The sequence below is a fragment of the Sorghum bicolor genome, chromosome 1 (assembly GCF_000003195.3).
Source record: "Sorghum bicolor cultivar BTx623 chromosome 1, Sorghum_bicolor_NCBIv3, whole genome shotgun sequence".
NCBI classification, from domain to species: domain Eukaryota; kingdom Viridiplantae; phylum Streptophyta; class Magnoliopsida; order Poales; family Poaceae; genus Sorghum; species Sorghum bicolor.
In genome coordinates this window covers 8027869-8047706 of record NC_012870.2, presented here as the reverse complement: position 1 = coordinate 8047706, position 19838 = coordinate 8027869, and the positions used below count along the sequence as shown (strand labels likewise).

Here is a 19838-nt window from a genome sequence, read left to right as displayed (position 1 = left end):
GAAAAGGATCGGGTTGCAGCCCAGTGCCAGCGGCTGCTAGCACTAATTGATTTCGTCTAACAGTTTTACTGTTTTGATGATAACATAAATATAGCAATCACCTACTATTTCTACTAAAATTATGACCACACGTAAAAAAAATATTAACAATAATGAGTTTCCTTCCTTTTGCATGATGAAACCTGGTGCATTACATTGCGTGTTCCATGGAATTTCTGACAGAGCCACTGGCTTCAAACTCTGCATTTTTTGTACCTACGATTCCATTCTATTAGTACTCATTTAGTACGTTTAGGCCCATCAGTATTCAGCACCTGGTCCCAAGTCCCAACAAGCTTCTGTCCTTGGATTTCATGGATGATACTAGGTTTCCATCCCAATTTCCACAGGCCAAAGCATAACAGAAATTTACAGTGGAATCAGTTTTTCAGCTCCAGCTGTACATGATCCTTCATATGCCATACCATAAACAATGTGCCGTACATTATGGGAGCAACAGAAGGAAACCGGCATGAATGGTTAGGCCTCCAGCTATACAAAAAAACTTCATCCAGCAAGCGCTTTACGACAATTCAGTGATTCAAGAACAATTTCTGAGCTAACAGACAGCAGCTCACTGTTCGATCTTCATGGAGCCTGAAGAGCACAGAAGGAACATTTCTGTAAGATGGATGGATTACTAGGAACATTTGTTTTTTGAGGAAATATACTAGGAATATTTCTATTTTTCAGAAGAGAATAAAGAGGATCATATAGATACCAGAGTTGTTGGTGCCGCTATCAGCTGCCACAGGGTTGAAGTTCATCTGAGGCATATTCTGAACTCCTTCCCACATAGAAGGTATCTGGATTCAAGGTTCACAGAAGCCCATCACCTCTTCAATCAGAGAATATATGTGAACCCATATGTCATGAAATAAACTGGAAATACCTGGTTCATTGTTGACAAGTCGTGAATAGTTCCGTGCAAAACATCAACAGGATTGGAAATGTTGCACATCATTTCTGGCTGCATGATTCCTTGGTTGAATGGAGCAGTGAGGCTGCTTGATCCTGGATCGACTCCATAGAAAGCAAGATGTCTGTCTTGTGAAAGCATCATCTGCAAACAAGAAATTACATTGATCAAAGCATATCTAAAATAACACCTAGAGGGATATAACGATCGAGTGGGTGGATTTACCTGTTTGGATATGATCTGCTCAATGTCAAAGCCAAGCTCGGGGTTAACAGTTGCAAGTTTCATTGACAAGAACTGCAAGTTCGAAAGTGTATTAGAATACTGGATTATATACTAACAAGATGCCACACATTTCAAACAATTCTACTACAGATGCACTAACACTACCTCGACTTGTCGTTGCAATGACTGCACATAGTTGATAATCTCATCGAGCATGACTGCCTTGCCAGTGATCTGTTCGAAACAAATTTGTAATGTGTGGACTACAGTAGTCTTTGAGAAGTTGCTCGCACCAAACAAAGGAGAGGTTACCTTATTGCATCCAGGAACAAGATCTTGAAGAAGCTTCATTCTCTCACTTATCTTCTTTCTCCTCAGCTGCAGAGTTCATTGACTTCAAATGTGAGTAAAGATAATAAAACAAACTGAATTGATAGTTACTTGCTACAAGAGCGAAATTTACTCTTTCTGCAAGGCTGTGGCTGTTAGTGGCTTGGCCTCGCTTTGCCCGGACATGAACATAGTCCTCTTTAGTACCATCACCATCAGAAGAATCTTCTTTGCTTTGCATTTTGGGCGAAATCTTTCTGTTCCCCTCTTCCATTGAGTTCCTTTCTGGCTGAGATGAACCTTCTGTTTGTTGATCACCTGCATTCTGTAGCCGACCATTACAGGCCAGTCAGTCATTACCATAAGAAACCATCAACATATAATTTCACCCATCTAGATTAGATGAGGTAGTGAGCTCAACGAGAAATCTTTACATGCAACAATGTGACACGGTCCTCCATTCCTTTCCTCTTCTTCACACCTCCACTATGCTCATCGCTCATTTGGATGTCCTGACTCAATGTACCTGTGGGAATAAGTATTGTTTCTATTAACTGCAGAATTGTCGCCTTCAGAAAGATCTACCTGGAAACATGATAAAAAAAACTAACCAGATGAAGATTGATACAATCCCGGTCTATCTTCTAAGCCGATGCCGTAAGATCCAAACCCATACTGTCCACTATAAGCCATCTTTTGATGCATTGTGAAAGAATTCCAATTTGCCTTGGGGAATTCTCTGCCACTATTTGCACTAGGACCTTGATCAGATTGCTGGCCTGAGTACATCTCCAATTGTCCAGAAACACCAGCGTTCCTCAATCACCTATTCAAGATAAACAGAAGGTAAACATTTGGAATGAAACGACCACCACATTGCCCCCAAAGGACACATAAATTCAAATAGTGTCTGGTACAAAAGAGTAAATATTGATCAACTGGTTTGTTTGTTTGAGGTTGAGGGAAAACAGTACCACCTCAACTGGTAACCCTAACAAAGTTGAAAAGCAACTAGTCCCTTCAAGAATAACCACGCTATCTCAAACTACAGATAAAAAGACGGGCAAAAGAACCATCCACCGTCCAGGCAAAGGCCTGCTGGAACTGCATTACAGCTGGAGAAGACATGCTTCATCCACAGCCTTTGGGAACAAACCAAATCTGCAACAGTCTAAAGAAGCACAAAGTCCAGAAAGCGAAACTTTAAACCCAGGGCATAAAGGAGGAGACACAGGAGAAATAACCCCATCATTAAGCAAACAGCACTCGCTAACTGAGTCTTTTGGGGCAAAGTGAATGAGATGGGAGGAGAGCCGGCTCTTCCTAAAAGACTAAAAACGCCAAAGCTAATTGGGAACAGGAAAAGCCTACCAAATCTTCAAGAACCAGGCATGTACCACACTAGTACCATGGAGCTTGAAAGAAAAGGTCATGTTTCACCAGATGAAGAACACGCAAACAAGTTTGGAACTAACCAGAAGTGTGGTCTCCTTTAGGATATGGCTAGGCACTTAGGCAGCTGCCCCTAATAAGAAGGTAAAAGAGCTCTAGTAATGCTGCCGGGAATTTAAACTAAGGGGCCTACTTGGATGAGTAAAATCACAGGACGAGCATCTTCAGGAGCGCACGGAAAACATGAGGCTGCCTCCAAAGAGGGCTCTCGATCACCTTATAATTTCTTCATAATCTTGGAAAGAACAGAAAATGTGAAATGAAAGCTTGGAGAAATACTTTCGCATCACCAAAGCTCACAGAAGGAAGGGGGCAAGAAGGCAAAGCTGAACTGGTGAGAGCGTGAGGCTATGTGAATGCATAGATGGCAGGAGTAGGATCTGCAAGAAATAACTAGGGCAGTGCTGAAGCTTTCCGAGAGCAGGGGGGATGAAAGCAACGACCTTTGACTACTCCATCGTGTAATGAGGTGGTGTAAAGATCTTGAAAGGAACGGGTGCCAAGATAATAATAACTACCTGAAAATTACCCCACCGCGGAACCACATGAACCCTTCAACTTCAAAGAGGCCGGCCACCAATTTCACCTGCAAACGGAGACGAGCACCTTGAAGTAATCCAAGAACTCAATAGCTGCTAGATGATCTTTTTTTTTTCTTTCCTTTTTTGCAGAATTACCTGGCGTTGGTGGACATCGGAGGGAGAGCTCGGTTTCTTGGCCCTCCGCCCCAAGTATGGATCGCAAATTTGACCGCGACGGGAGGTGGTGGTGAAAGATTTTAAGGGCAGGAGGCGGAAGCAAAAGGGCAAGACGGAAGCAAGAGCCTGCTGCTAAGTGGTTTGTTACCTGCCACTGAGGTGAAATGATTCCTTCTTGCGCTCTGGCAGAGGGTTGTTAACCACTGCAACTGCTCCCTTTCTCTCTCTATCCCTTCCCTTCTCTCTCTCTCTCCTCTCTCTAGTATTTCCAAAACCTTAGCGTAAGCTAACAACACCTAATCAAAGTTAACAGCAGACTAGTGTACTATTAAGAGTAATTTACTGCTTGCTTTACTTTAGTACACAAAGATTAGCTGTAGTAAGGAGAAAAATAAAGTAGGGAGTAAAAAAATATTGTATAATTCTCACCTGCCCAGCCTTGCATACCCTCAATGTCTTGTGGGCCCCAGTTTGCCTGTACACTGGTACTATTCAATATTTGTATATTGTTTACAGCTTGTTATTTTATTCTTTATCCAATGGATACATAGCAGCAAGTTTGAACCGAAAGAAAATGATTTCTCATCAGGGCCTTGTTTAGTTCACCCAAAAAGCAAAAAGTTTTTAAGATTCCCCGTCACATCGAATCTTGCGGCACATGCATAAAGCATTAAATATAGACGAAAGCAAAAACTAATTACATAGTTTAGCTGGAAATCGCGAGATAAATCTTTTGATCCTAGTTAGTCTATAATTGAATAATATTTGTCACAAACAAACGAAAATGCTACAGTACCGAAATTCGAAATCTTTTCGGAACTAAACAAGACCCAGGTAGCAAGGCTAGGCGACTGTAAACAGCATTTGAGGAAAAAAATCCCACAAATGTGAGTCAGATCATTGAATGGTTTATGGAGTTTATTTTAAGCTTTATGATATGCTTGAATTTGTAGGTGTAGCACAGCAGCACTGTTGCTAGTAGTACTGCTACTACTTTACAAAGAGTAAATTATGATGGCTTTGTTTATAAGGGTAGGGGGTGCTTCTCTTCCACACCAAGCTTTGAATGAGCCATCTCTCTCTTTCTAACTGACATGCTGCCATCTATTTGTACACTTGTCTTTTTTTCTCATCCATGCCATGCCAGCTTACCTACAGCCTCTCTCACCCAAGGAAAAAGAGAGAAAGAGAGGGAGAAGGTGAGCAAGAACATAAGGAATCTTGTAATCTTTTCACCTTCTTGTCCTCTACAGTCTGAAAATGCAGGACACTAGCTGGATTTGAGGGATATGGTCAAAGCATGCACTGTAAGGCATCCTGCTGCTTGCTTGCTTAGGTGTCTCCATCTCCACAAGATCTTTCTCTCTTTGCCTCTTTCTTTATAGTACAACAAAAAAAAAACTTAGTGGTACATGCTGATGGAATGACTTCAGCATCAATCAAATCACACACAGACACGGCTTAAAAAGTTTGATCACTCTCCATGTCAAAAAAAAATTATTTTGCTCCGCTGGTCAGATTGGGGAGAGAAATGAGGTGGAGTATGGACATTACCCTCATGCAGATGCAGGCCTTGTTTAGTTTGGGAAAAATTTTGGATTTCGCCACTGTAGCACTTTCGTTTGTTTGTGACAAATATTATCCAATCATAGACTAACTATGATCAAAAGATTCGTCTCGTGATTTACAGGTAAACTGCATAATTAGTTTTTGTTTTCTTCTATATTTAATGTTTCATGCATGTGCCGCAAGATTCGATGTGACGGGGAATCTTGAAAATTTTTGGCAACTAAACAAGGCCGCAGCTTCTGCATCATCCCAATGAGAGAATCTGAGACTTGTATTATGTGTCGGTGTGCTTAGTTGTTTACATGCTTGCTTTACACTAATCAAAGCAGGTATTATATACTTAATACAATACTTCAGTCCAAATTGCCTGTTTTTAATATTAGAAGAATTAGCTGGTACTGTTGGCCTGTTCCTCTGTTCTTGCAGAGGACCATAGAGTGATGCAAGCTTTGCCCTGACGGCCTGACCTTCTTCTCAATTAGACATCTTTTTTTCTTTTCTTTTCTTTTTTGGAAATGCTTGCTTTTTAGTTTACAGATGGTTCCAAATGCCTGTTTCCATTTGATAGGGTTTGCATGAAATCTAATTAAGCGAGAAAATGGAGTGATACCGAATAGATTAGGTCAAACGTGTGACTGTCCCAGTGGACGAGCAAAAGAATAGGGCCTGGGCAAAGTAGTCATGGTCTAGTTCACGCGGACCAAGTGTGCCAGTGTACTAGGCTTAGTGACATCATGCTTGTGCTAGGCAGAGTTCACAGGTTGATCTTTTAAAATCATTCTCTTGTTCCAACAGTCTACTCCTACGAGGGTTTTCTGTGCTCCTATATACGGGGTACATGTACTAGGCAATTAAAAATACCTATGAGGCTACGAGACTTTTGTATTAGGAACATGTACAATCTGTTGCTCTTTTCGTTCGGCAGAGGCCTGTATCCCTGTTCTTACAGGAAAGAGAAAAATGCTGCATTCATGAAGACTGGAGAAGAGGGCTGGATTCCTAAGATCTTGACAATTGTTTTTTGTTAGACCTTAAGAGAGATACTTAAGCTTAATATTATGTAATCCTAAATTTAAGAGAGATACTTAAGCTTAGGATCCAAGTAAGCATTATTTCCTCTAATCTGAAAATATGTCTAAAGCGCATTTAACAATACGAGGGCTTCACCCCAAATGTGTTGAGATGATAAGAACATATTTTTTCTGTCAGCAAAAAATATTTTTCTCTCATAAGGCCAGTCTCAATGCATAGTTTTATGGCACAGTTACCAAGACTATAAACTAGGTAACCGAGCCATAAGAGTTTCATGGGGATAAAACTCATCTCTCATCTGATGAAACTCCTTCATTTAATGACCCTGCCAAGTCAGCAATTTTGCTTATGTGGCACCATATTTAATGTGCATAACACTCCCATAAAACATGCATTGAGACTGACCTAACAAATCAGTTATGGCTTTTCATGTAAAAAACAGGCTCGTAGGTCCAACAAGTCATTTAAGATGAAACTGATTCAACAGTGCAAATAGAAGTACTTTTACTTTGAGAGGATTGCAACTACTTTTGACAATTCAAAGCCTGGGCACTAGCAAGAATCAAAGCTAGAAAAAACGGGATCGCGTGTGACCGCCTGGTTAGCAATGTCATCCTTGAGTAAGACTGATCTGTTGGTCTATCTATTTGGGATAGACTATATGTTCTCTTATTTTTCATAAAAAAAAATTGGGATAGGACACTTGCAATTGGTGCTGCTTCTACTCTTACAGGCTTTTGAGCTATCCCGTCTTCCTTTTTGTTTGCTTCATGGATTAGTTGCTTCACAGGTAAACATGAAGGTGAATTGGAAATTGAAATAGATGTCTTTAGGAAAAATGCGCCTAAGGTCAAATATTTTGTAGCTAGTTTTCATGAGAAATTCGAACTCTCTTTTTAAGTTTTCATTACGATAAAAACATAAAAGTTAAAGCTGAATAGCTAAATATACATGACAATCAAATGTTGAATCATTAGGCTAGTCTCAATGTTGGTTTTATATTGCAGATTCCAAGACACTTATATTTTGCAAACGGTGCACAAGAGTTTCACTCCCATGAAATTTTATATGCTCTCATAAAATTTTTATCGTCTCTCTTCGTAAATACAGTCAATATATTTAATGTCTATAAAACACCATGAAACCCCCCATTAAGCATACTGCGAGTAGGTGGTGGAATTAATATAGTAAATTCAAAAGCACCAAACCTCTCATTTTTAAAGAATTAAAACACATTGAAATGATATCAGCTATACTTAATATAATATAGAAGGATTTGGTAAAAAAAACATGTAAAATTATCTCTTTTCGTAACAAAAGGGGAGCAACTTACAAAAGCAATAACGTAAATCTGGCAAGATTTTTATCAGAATTATATTAATTTTCAGTCTAAACTCAAAAAACAATAGAAAAGGTAAGACTGTTCAGAGGACGTCACAACAGTGCACAAAAACACAACAACAAAAAACATAAAAAAAAAAACTCAAACCCTCAATACGATGGCATCAGCAACAAGACACAACATAGAAGTGTTTCACCACAACAATGCCTCCAGATAGGGGAAACAAAATCAGGCACTAAAAATGACAGGATCGGAGAATCGACATAAGTTCTTTTCATTAGATTGCTAGAATCCGGCACTAACAATGGTTGTTTGGCAGAACATTTGCTTCTCGGAAGCCAATTTTTCTAATGTGTTGAGCCGTTTTAGCTTCGAGAAGCATAATCTTCCATACATACAACAAGCTGCTGAAAAACAGGGCCTTCCAAATATCAAATAGGAGTAGAAGAAAACTCGATCATTGGCCATATCTTGAGAGAAAACTGATTGTCCCTCTTTGCAGTGGACGGGGTGAGACATTAGTGATTGACCACACTGCTGATTAACCACTCACACGATTAATTAGGGGGGTTTATTAACCATACGGTACGGTGAAGTGTATGATACGGCACCCGCACGCGGCACGCGTACAGGGGGGGCGTCATCATCATCGCCGCCTCTTCATCAAGGCCGATCGATCGATCATCGATGGAAATCGTCCCGGCGCGCGATAATCAAGTGAGATCTCGCATCGCAGGAATGGAAAGTGCGCGGCCGGTGTGGCTCAAGCTCAATGCAATATATGCATGCATGCCGCATGCCCATGATGTTGATGGAGACCTGCTTTGCCCCTGCAATGAGAAATGAGAGACATAAGAGTGCTGGCCGGAGATCGATCTTGCACTAGATTATAGTGTGGCAATCATCTGGTCGGGTAATTTAGCAGTCAAAGATATGCATCGAGTGAAAACTATGCAAAATTAAATATGCAAATACTCTTTTTGACCAAAGGTAGTAATGTTAAAGATATGCATCGAAGACTAATATGCATTTTTGAACACTATGCTTTATATTTTGTGGGTCGAGACAAAAAAAAAGACCAACCGTTTTGGGTTGAAAAATTCCGCATATAACCGTCCCACTAAATAAGTCAAGCCTAACATTTGGGCCCAGGCCAAGGCTTGGACGAGCTGCATGTATTTTATAGTATAAAGCAATTAAAATAAATATTTTGGGTCAAACTTAGGCTGAATTTTTTTTCTAGATAGCGAGATCTCTGTCTAGCCCTGGTCCACTAAGACTCGTGGGCGGCCAAATCTAACGGGCTTGGGCCGAGCACAATTTGCTCAGGCCTACCTTATATATGACGGTCGGCAACATAAACAATGTGTCAAAATACGGACCGTCAAAATAGTCGTATTTCATTTACTAATCGAATTATGCAAATTTTACATAGCTAGTTTTAAAAAACATAAAATTAGCTGCTAGACTATAAAGATCTACTACGTACTGTGCTTCAGCCTTCAGCTGACCTGTGTCAGCACCCAGCGGCATCCAACAGTAACACCGGAGCGAAGTGGAAAGGCTGGGTATTTGAGGCTTAAATATAAATAAAAGGCCGGCCCAGTTCGTAGAAGTAGGCCTTTGCTATTTTATTTCGTCGGGTCCATTGATGACCTTTAAACCACACAGGAGACACAACTAAAAGAACCAAAATACTCCGTATGTCCCTAGGAAAACCTAAAATATTATGGGGCACTTTTTATTCTTACCCTGTTTAAAAGTCTAATTATGATTTTATTTAGCTTTCTGATTTTATTCATGCTTGTTTAGTTTAGGCTTGGTTTAGATCAAAAAGGTTTTAGATTTTGATATTGTAGCGCTTTCGTTGTATTTGACAATTATTGTTCAAATATGGACTAACTAGGCTCAAAAGATTTGTCTCGCAAATTACAAGCAAACTATGCAATTAGTTATTTTTTATCTATATTTAATGCTCCATGCATGTGCCGCAAGATTGGATGTGACGGAAAATCTTGAAAAGTTTTTGAATTTTGAAGTGAACTAAACAAGACCTTACCTTGATTCTAAAGTTTAGAGGAGTTGATAGTTTTCATAGAATCAGGCTAACGGTGTAAAGAGAACTTCTCCATAGAATCAGGCTCATAGTGTAAGCATCTCCAAGGGCTTTCCATTCTCAGCTTTGCATTTCAGGGGATTTGCAAAGTTGCAAATGAGTTTGCAAAGTTCCCAAAGGGGGGGATCTCCAACCGTTTTGCATTCTCATCAAGTCCTTTCCCGAAATTTTTTCCCACGCGCCATCCGGCCAAAAAATTTCGCGCGCAGTGCCAGATCGCGATGAAGATGTTGTGTGGCGGCGGCGAAGGGAGCTGTCGCGCGATGAAGAAGCCGAGCGATGAAGAAGCCGCGCGATGAAGAAGTCGCGTGGCGGCGGCGGAGGGAGATCGCGGGGGGGGGGGGGAGATAAATCGTGCGGGAGTCCTTTGGCGCGCCGAGTCGGGCAACCGCGATGCCGCCCAAAATATTTCGCGCGAGGGGACCGAGCGGCCTACGTGGCGGACCGAATTCCTTGCGAATCCCAAATGCAAAGCCTTGAGGAGGTTTGCATATATGCAAAGTTTCCACCTCTATTTGCAAACCTTACCAAATTGCAAACCTCATTTGCAAAGCCATTGGAGAGGTGTTTTCTACTCTTTTTTGCAAATTGGGCAATGCAAAGTTGATTTGCAAAGCCCTTGGAGATGCTCTAAAGAACAGCCATTGTGAACGTCCTTATACCTATTTAACTGTCTTGTTTATAAAGCTTTGTTGCACTCCTATTCACCAAAATCTACATGTGTTAAAGTGAACTAAGAGCAACTCCAACAGTTTGCTAAAAGTACTTGACATTCTAGAATTTTTACCAAAACAAAAAAAACAGCCTCCAACAAGGTCAGTACAAATGCAGCCAAACAAAGCTCTAACAAAGAAAACCACAATGAAATTCCTATGTACGGAAAGTCTAGGATCCTCTCGTGACACTTTGTCTACTCAGTATCGGCCTACTTAATTTTTTTTGGATCTAATTACATATAAAATATAGTATCAATATTTGTATCTCTAAATAAATTTAGAGCTATTTATCTGTTAACAAACTTTTTTTACTAAATCTGTCAGATTTATATACATTTGACTGTGCTTTAAGATTTGCGCTATAGCTGCCTACGGAGTCACATTTATAAAAAAAAAAGTTCTAATAGATTTGGCCACATAAAAAATTATCGGCAAATAACTAAACACTCCTGTAAGATTAGATTCTTTTATCAAACTAATCTAATGATAAATGTTAATGGTTTTTTTATATATATTTGGCTGTCTTCTTGAAGATTGAGATGTGCCAAACCAGCTAACTATTTATTTATATAATGCTCCTTATTACACAATACGTGAAGAGATCTACTCCTACCTCGCAAGAAAGATTTTAACCGTGGAAACTGCGGAGTGGTGAGTGGTTAGTAGAGTGGCTATTAGCCTAGTGGAGCGCGTACTAATAAATTTATAAATACACGCACACTGCAGACTGCACGGAAGGAGATGAATTCAGATGCCGCCTCTGAAGAACGGGTCGCCGAGGAAGGAGGCAGAGTAGGTGCCGCCGCCGTTGGGGAAGAGCGTGAGGAGGCAGACCAGGGCGAGCACGAACCCCCACGCGAAGCGGTCGTTGCCGAGCGGCGTGATCTCGTCCTGCGCCGGGATCTCCTCCCCGCCGCGGATGAAGGTGGCGAAGAGGCCCCACGCCAGGCACAGCACGCTGCCGCTGATGGCGCCCGCGCCCAGCAGGACGGAGGTGCCGAACGACAGCAGCGCCGCCGTGCCGCGCCCGAACAGCGCCTGCGCGATCCGCCCGCCCTCCAGCCGCCCGATCGGGAGCAGGTTCAGCGACGTCACCACGATGCCCAGGAGCCCCGCGAACGCCAGCGGGTCCACGGGCACGCCCACGCCCTCCACCGCGTTCGGGAGCACGTTCCCGAGCTCGTCGGCGTAGGGGCCGATCACCAGCTGCACGAACGACAGCAGCGGGTTGTTGTAGAAGAACTCCGGCCGCACGAACCTGAAACGCCATTGCAGTTAATTGCAACCCAGTGTCAGTGTCAGTCAGATCTCTCTTGTTGGGCAGAAGACACGGTGGGTGGATGATGGTGGACTCACAGGGCGTTCTCGCCGCCGTTGAAGCTGCCGTCGGCGATGAACGCCGAGACGGCCAGCACCACTGACGTGATGTACGCGCTGGCCGCGCGCGCGACCGGTATGTCGAACAGGGCCTTCTTGTTGGGCAGCAACGACTCGTAGTTGTTCATCACGCCGAGGCACCCCGTCCAGTTGGACGGCACGAGGAACGACGGGCTCAGCTTCACACCGTACTTCGCCGCCGTCAGCCTCGTCGCGATCTGCCATCACATGACATGATCATCATCAGCAGAGCACCTCAAACAAATGCCTCGAAAATATCCACTTGTCAGCTCAGCTGTGCGTGCACGGTAGGCCGGAGATTGTTGTGCCGCCGCCCGCCGTACCTCAGAGACGCCGAGTATGGTGAGGAAGCCGCCGAACAGAGGAAGCACGTCAGAGACGTAGTCGTCGAACGTTGCGCCGGGCTTGAGGAAGAAGCCGCTCATGAGCGCGATCGTCCCGAAGGTCGTGACCGCCAACGCCACGGCGCTGAGGTATCCCCACGGCGTGCTCAGCTTGGTGATCTCGAGCTGGAGGTCGATCTCTGCCTTGGGCTGAACCATACAGACCTGCTTTGTGATGTCGTCCTTCTTCTCCTCCATGAACCACAGGGTGACCTCTGTTCCGGCCGCCTCGGAGATCTTCTTCTCCAGCTTCGGCCGCACCTCCTCCACGGGCTTACGCAGGTTCCCGATGAAGATCCCGCCGTCGCCGAACCTCCGGACGTCCACCGTGAAGAACGTGTCGTACCCGAAACAGCTCTTTAGCTGCACGCGCCACGGCAGTAAAATAAAAATAGCCCAAGCTCAAATCTTTCTCCCATCTGATTTCTGATAATCAGAATCAAGCAGAGCAAATTCAGGAAGGAAATTACCTTGTTGAGGTCGAGTGCCTTGAAGGTCTGCTCCGCCAGCTCCAGCCTCTGCTTCTCCCGGGCCAGCTGGTCCTTTGCCAAGCCCCGGAACAGGCCGGCGACGGGGTTGGCGTCGGGCTCGCGGTCCAGCTCGCGGAGCTTCCTGTCGGCGCGCTTCTTCTCCAACTTGATGGCGGCCTCGATGGAGGGATTGCCCATGAACTTCTTGAACTCCTCGTCTGACTTCCAGTCCACCTCCTGCTGCTCGTCGGTGCTCCTCTTCTCCTCACCGTCGCCTTCTCCTTGGCCTCCCTTGTCTGCCTCTCCAACATGACCCGACGCCTTGGCCTCGTCCACCCCTCCGACATGATGCGACGCCGTCGCCTCCTCCTGTTGCTCGCCGGAGGCCACGGAGACGGGGGACGCCCTCTGCTCTTGCTCCTGCTGCAATGATCGCCTAACTACTCTCCTAAGAGGCCGAAGAGGCGGTCTGTACTGGTTCTTGGAGAAAATTGGGATCCTGATTACTCTTGGCATGGCTGCGCTTCTACTGGTAGAAGCACTGCTGCTGCACAAGAGAGAAGACGCAAGAGAAGCAGACGCCATTGGGGACGAGCTGCAGCCTGCGGAGCTTGACAGTTCTGTGCTTGTTCTACTTGTATTGTTTTGCTATGAGCTATGAGCTTGACAGACCCCATGGGAGAGCTTAAAAAGGTTTAGAAATTGGAATGAAGCGGTGGGAGCGGAGGGAAGAAGGAAGGTGGGGGTTCTAGAAAGTTTGAGAAGGCGCGCGCTGGGCCGGAGGACTCGTGAAGAATGCGACGGTCGGAGGTGGCTGATCTGTGCTGCGTGTAGTAGCTGAGTGGCGACGACGGAGGTGAGGCCCCCGCCCCGGCTTATCCAACTGCCCGGGGGAAGATGTACACTTGGCGGCAGCTGGGCACGCTGCCTTGGAGCTTACTGTGTGGGTCCTCTTTCTTTTTTTTCTTTTTTTTTTCCCGAGCAAAAGGCTTCCTCAAATTCATGTCACCAGCTCCTTCGGTGGAGAAGCAGCAGCAAAAGTGTGCTCCGATTAATAGTTCATTCCAAATTGATATTTTCTGGTCTTTTGTATGTTGTTTGGTTCATCCACGATATAAATAGGAGTAAAGTCCACCACCGGTTCCTAAACTTATATTGTCGTGTCATCTCGGTTTCTAAACTCGCAAATTGACCGTTTAGGTTCTCAAACTCGTTTGTCTGTGTCATCTCAGTCCCTAAACTTGTTCAGTTGTGTCATCTCGGTCTCTAAACTTAGAAATCGCCCATTTAAGTCCTCAGATTTGTTCAGTTGTGTCATTTTGGTCCATAAACTTAATTTTGAGTCTCATTTGGGTCAAAACAAAACGATCTAAAAATTCTATATCAAAAAATAATTCACAACTTTTTCATATCAACTCGAATGAAGATAAACTTTATATCAAAGTTGTAGCCCTCAATGCAATCTACAACTTTACAGTTGAAAAGTTTTTTATTAAAAATCGTTTAGTACCAGAAAAATTAATTTTAAATTTTAAATTTATAGATCTAAAAACTTTCAAAAAATAATTTGGGACCCCAAAATTTCAATTTAAAAACTTTTCAACTATAAAGTTGTAAATCGTGTTGCTGACTACAATTTTGATATAAAGTTTTTCTTCATTTGAGTTCATATGGAAAAGTTATGAATTATTTTTCTATATAGAGTTTTTAGATTCGCCTTGTTTTGATCCAGATAAGACTTAAAAACAAGTTTAGAGATCGGAATGACACAATTGAATAAGTTTGAGGACCTATATAAGAGATTTCTAAGTTTAGGTACTAAAATGACACAACTGAACAAGTTTGGGTACCTAAGCGATCGTTTTGTGAGTTTAGGAACTGGGATGACACACCAAAAACAAGTTTAGAAACCGGTGATAGACTTTACTATAAATAAAAACATATCACTATATCAGAGCTGCGGACGTTACGGCAAGGCATACAATTTAAACTAAATTTGTTTTCATTTGCGTTAATATTTTAGGAACCAAACAACAAACTAGATACAGTGTACATCTAAGTCTATAACAAATATAATGTATCTTAGAACTAAATAAAATATTTTATAAATTAGAACAAAGGGGTTAGTAAATTTTGATATTGTCGTGACAATCCTTAGATGTTGATTTTTACACATACAACTCAAGGAAGTGTGATCATTCATCAATTTATTTTTGAAGATTTACTGTAATTTTATTAGGTTTTCATGAACTCCATAATTCCTAGAGACTTTTTTTTTGGAACTTCCGAACACCTCTAGAAGTTTAAGAATCAAGATAAATCTTTGTAACATTTGGACAAGAAATTTCAGGTCTTAGCCTATTCAAACACCTCCCACCTCCTCCAAACCTTGTTGATTCTTTCAAAAAAAATGTAAAAAACATAATATAACCGGCAGTGACGATTAGAGTCTATAAAATTAAAAGATACACATTTATGATTATTATGAGAATTTTTATAATATTTCCTTGTGCATCTCATGATGATCAATGTAGAGGGAAGCTCATTTAGAAGCTAGAGTTAATGGAAGATTGTTATTCATAACATGTGGTTCTTAATTATCCACCTTGCAATGCAATCAACTCTAATCCACTCTTCATTTCAAAAAAAAGGAACTCTCATACACTCTTTTTCCATGTCAAATCAGACGTCTTACATTGAATTCTATTTAACTTCAAAACAAACAACGGTACATAATCAACAGTATAATTGATGTGGTTGTTAATAACATTTACAATTAAACACTACCAGTGTTAATTCGCCTTTCTCCACCTTTTGCTCCATTTTTTTTTTGGAAACACAATACAACCACAGATGTATATATATACATATACATACATACATACACACTTATACCTACAGTCGAATCAAATCGATAGGTCTCAAGATTGGCAAAACCACCATAAACACCTTACTATCGATTGACATGTAGCCTACCACTAAAAAATATCATTAAATACTAAAATAAATAAATAAAAAAACAAGCCCCAAATCGTATAAAGAACATAAGAGTGGGCAGAACCTAAGCATTTGATTTAGGCTCAATTTGCCTATATCAAGTCCACAACGGCCGATGGACGGGGTAATGGCACGGCAACACACGCTATTTTATAGTTGATTTTTTTTGAGCAAACGCTATTTTCCAGATGATGAGTCGATAGCAATGCAAAGGGATGGACAAGAGGAAACGGTTTTATTGATTTGGATGAGTTAAGCTACAGATACAATTTTACAAGTGGTGGATCAGGAATATGAGTACATCTTACGAATAAGATACTAAGCCAGCATCGCGGGCATGTTATTGCCAAACATTTTTTGGTTCGGCAAATGCTCCAAACGGTTTTAGTATGCTCTTCTTCACCTTCAAAATTGTACTTACACACAGGTGGCTGAACCTGGTGATGCGGATACCAGATAGGAACAATGCCCTTTTATAGCTTCTGACTTCAGACGTCACCACCTCCGCACCAGTGATGTGAGTAACTGCAAGACACCAGCGAAATGAGAAGCAGCTCACAGGAACGAGAAAAACTGCTTACTCAAGAACAAAGAAACACAAAGCCTGTACATATTACATTTAATTAGGTCATAAACAATAACCAACATCGTTCAGTTTTTGTCCTATTAATTTAAGAGCTGTTCCAAGTTCCTACCTTGTGGCAAACATGAGTTCTCCATTCGTATCACATATGAATCGTAATCTAGAAATGGTTTCTCTTGCATATAATGCCAACTCATTTTGTAAATTGTAAGGAATGCAATCTGGCCAATCATCTTCTAGTCCTGACTCTATTGCAAATATGAGCTTTTCCGTTCATAAGAAGTTTTGAATTTTGATTATAATGAAGCTTTGAATTTTGATAATAATGTTCTGATGGGTTGAGGGAAAGGGAAAAGGATCCAATGATCCAAATGGCAAGCAGCTAATAGTCTAATAGTTTGGCACAAAAAAAATTGCGTTATATATTGATGAAAGAATAAATAAATTGCATTTTCCATGTCATTTTATTGTTTGAACAATGAGAGCACATAAACCTTAAAAACAAGGTGCAACCGCATACATATGTGATTGCCTGCTACGTCTGAAATTGTATCTAGTGACAGATTTACAGCATAACAAAAGAGATCCCAAACTTTCTTCAAGCTAAAACTACATACCGTTGGTCAAATATATCATATATGTGCCAACAGTGCCCATGTTTGATGTTTCATAACACATTCAAAATATTACAATGGCAAAATTTTCAGTGAAGCTTTTTCAGTTTGTGAAACTACTGACCTCAAAAAGCTCAAAAGGACTTCCACGCCGGTAGACATCATCCTGCTGCTTTTGCTGGTTGGAAAGAAGTTGGGATACCAAGGCACGCCATGCAGTTAACAAGACCCCTGTGCTTCCCATAGTTACCAAGATAAAAGGAGTTGGTGGAATATGACCAGACGTCACTGCTCGGATAGCAAGTCCCAACTAACATGACAAAGAGAATCATTGTAAACATTAAACATTATCCATCAGAAAACTAGTTAATGAGACATTAAAATGTTGTAAAGTTCAGAACATAAGTAAATGCAGTTGTACATTTAGATGAATGTACAAGATCACATGGGAAAAACAGTGGTGCCTGCCTTTAATTAAAAACTGCTACAGTTAATCACTTTAACTTTTATGCAAGATATCCTAGAACAGCATAGTTTCTCTTGCTGCTCAAATCACTATGTTGAAGGGCTGAAGCATTTTAGTTGCAATTTAACAATATTGTATGTCTGACACTACACAAATAAAACAACCACTGGTTAGGCTTGAGTAATGAATTGGCTCTTCTGGCTGATTATCATAGAAAGATCACTTTGCTCCAAATACTAGAGTAAATCACATAGTAGTGTAGCTAGGAGACAGGCAATAGTCTGTTTGGATCACTTGTTCAACTAGTTAAAAACATCTAGATTTGTTTGGCAACATCTGTCTATGAAATTCAAAAATTTCCTAGAGTTGGGTAATTGTAGCTTCAGAAAACCTTGGATCTAGAGCTGGAGGCGTGTTGGTTGCAATTACATGACAGATGACTCATTTCATTTATAGTTTGGACTAGATATAAATATTCAAACCATTTTAATGTTGTCTAGAAACTTCAGATTCAACATCGATCTCGAAGCTAGAGCTATGCCAAACGGGCCTCTAATGCCTACAAAACCTTATCAAGAGAAGTAGGTTTCTTATCAATAAGGCATTCAAGCATGTCGAAAACTTTAGTTGGCTATCCCCCAAGAGATTCATGTGGTGGAAACAGACAAGAGAACCAAATAGCCAAATACGTAGATCAAATGATTGCACAAACATATGAGACACAGAGAAAAATGTATTTTGTGATGTGTTTGATAAAAAAAAAGTATATAATGTACAATTGAAAGGCAAAGGCACTCATGTAAGCAACAGACAATAATGACAGATAACAGAAGATGGTGTTGCGGGGGAAAAGAAAAGGCAGATGATGTTAGATGGGTGAAAATTTTCAGAAAGGCCTCAGCTTACAAAAACATTGTTGACCTTGGATTAAAAAAAAAGCATTAACATAGCATTTCATCATGGCTCATGCTTCAAATGGTAGAAACTACAGGATTGAGAATTACCGGTATCCCAACAGCCCATGATTTAGCTGCAGCGATAACAGCATTTCCAACGCCATTGCGCCCTTTGGCATCATCACCAAATCCACCAAGGAGGTAGGCGCTCAGCAGCCACCCTGCAGAAGACCCAAATCCCTGAGCAAACCCATAACCATCCATTCGCGCGCCAGATGAACACCAACCACGAGAAGGCCCCATTTCGGATTTTTCCCTAACCAGCAATGAAGGGATCGGCCGTCTTGAACGTCTCCGCGTCGAGGACGGGCAGGCCGTGGCTGAACCTCCCAATCGCAGAGAACAGCAGCAAGCAGAACACGTCCCCGCCGGCGAGAAGACCCAGCTTCCTGCGAACGAACGCGGGGCAGGAATCAGCGAACCGGGTCGAAGCAATGAGGCCACGGGAATGGGAAGGGCGCGTGGCGTGTGGCAGGATAAGGTACGTACGCGTAGGAGACGAGCTTGGACTCGACGCCCGCGTCCCCAGGCTTCTCAATCTGGATGACGCCCTCGAGCGGCACGCCGTCGTCGGCGACGCGGACGAGGACCGGGTCCTCGGTGGCGGCTGCCGCGGGGGAGGAGCCGGAGGGACCCTCGCCTGCGGCGGCCGGGGTCGACGCGGGGCGGCGCGGGGCTTGGTCGGCGCCAGTGCCGGAGAGCGCGAGGCGGCGGCGCACGAGGCGAGGGTTGGCGAAGAGCGGGTAGGGGTTGGTGGTGGAGGGCCCCGGCGGCTTCGACGGCAGCCGCCGCGCGGAGAGGGAGCCGTTCGCGGCCTGGCTGACGAGCAGCATCCTCGCAGGTGAGGAGGTGGCGCCGGTGGTGAGGGAGGGAGCCAGGGAGGGAGGGTGGGATTTGCACCTGGGTTTGGGTGGTCTAAATTTTGCTTTGCGATGGTCTTAAAATTGGGAGGAGGGGGGAGGCGAGGAGGCCGGAAGTCAGAACGAAGCACGATGGTGTGGACGAGGCGGCGTGCCCGGGCAATCGTTTGATCCGCAGACGACGGTGGCACCAAAGTGAGCGAGGAATGGGGATGGGAGGGGAGCGGAGCCGTGTGCCCCCTCGCCGTCCGTCTGGAAAGCGTTGAAAACACAATACGGATAGTCTGAGTATTTAATATCGCACCGTATCTGAATTCAAATACTCAGAATTAGATTTCTGTATATGTATACAAGATAGATATCAATATTCGAATGATTTTTATCTGGTTCTGAGATCCGAGAAAAAAAATATAAGATATACTCCCTCCGTTCCAAATTATAAGTCATTCCAAGAATCTTGGAGAGTCAAAGCATTTTCAAGTTTGACCAAAAATATAGAGAGAAATATAAAGATTTATGTCATAAAATAGGTACACTATGAAAATATAACTAACAAAGAATCTAATGATACTTGGTTGGTACCAAAAATATTATTATTATGCTATATAAATTTGGTCAAACTTGAAAAACTTTGACTCTTCAAGATTTTTGGAATGACTTATAATTTGGGACG

At 42.5% G+C, this 19838-nt stretch overlaps 3 protein-coding genes across 8 annotated transcripts; all 3 read right to left on the bottom strand.

Annotated features, from left to right (window-relative positions):
* LOC8059961 (transcription factor bHLH49) lies at nucleotides 142-4165 on the bottom strand. 6 transcript variants are annotated; one of them, XM_002463900.2, is made up of 11 exons: nucleotides 3643-4156; nucleotides 3484-3551; nucleotides 2125-2339; nucleotides 1948-2039; nucleotides 1647-1838; nucleotides 1496-1561; nucleotides 1349-1417; nucleotides 1184-1255; nucleotides 932-1102; nucleotides 761-845; nucleotides 142-636 (listed from the first exon to the last, which is right to left on the bottom strand). In XM_002463900.2, the coding sequence occupies exons 3-11, from the start codon at nucleotides 2300-2302 to the stop codon at nucleotides 614-616; spliced, it is 948 nt and encodes a 315-aa protein (XP_002463945.1). In that variant the 5' UTR covers nucleotides 2303-2339; nucleotides 3484-3551; nucleotides 3643-4156; the 3' UTR covers nucleotides 142-613. The 6 variants fall into 6 exon arrangements, with proteins under 6 accessions (XP_002463945.1, XP_021316912.1, XP_021316916.1 ...); XM_021461237.1 differs by having other exon boundaries at nucleotides 1349-1561; nucleotides 3643-4165; XM_021461241.1 differs by lacking the exons at nucleotides 3484-3551; nucleotides 3643-4156 and adding an exon at nucleotides 3182-3443 and having other exon boundaries at nucleotides 1349-1561.
* On the bottom strand, nucleotides 10973-13459 carry LOC8059960 (probable zinc metalloprotease EGY3, chloroplastic). Its single transcript, XM_002463899.2, has 4 exons — nucleotides 12690-13459; nucleotides 12160-12582; nucleotides 11795-12033; nucleotides 10973-11696 (listed from the first exon to the last, which is right to left on the bottom strand). Exons 1-4 carry the CDS (start codon nucleotides 13272-13274, stop codon nucleotides 11186-11188), a joined length of 1758 nt encoding a protein of 585 aa, XP_002463944.1. The 5' UTR covers nucleotides 13275-13459; the 3' UTR covers nucleotides 10973-11185.
* Nucleotides 15903-19404, bottom strand: LOC8059959. The gene is made up of 5 exons (XM_002463898.2): nucleotides 18795-19404; nucleotides 18567-18694; nucleotides 18354-18466; nucleotides 17008-17193; nucleotides 15903-16211 (listed from the first exon to the last, which is right to left on the bottom strand). Exons 1-5 carry the CDS (start codon nucleotides 19136-19138, stop codon nucleotides 16182-16184), a joined length of 801 nt encoding a protein of 266 aa, XP_002463943.1. The 5' UTR covers nucleotides 19139-19404; the 3' UTR covers nucleotides 15903-16181.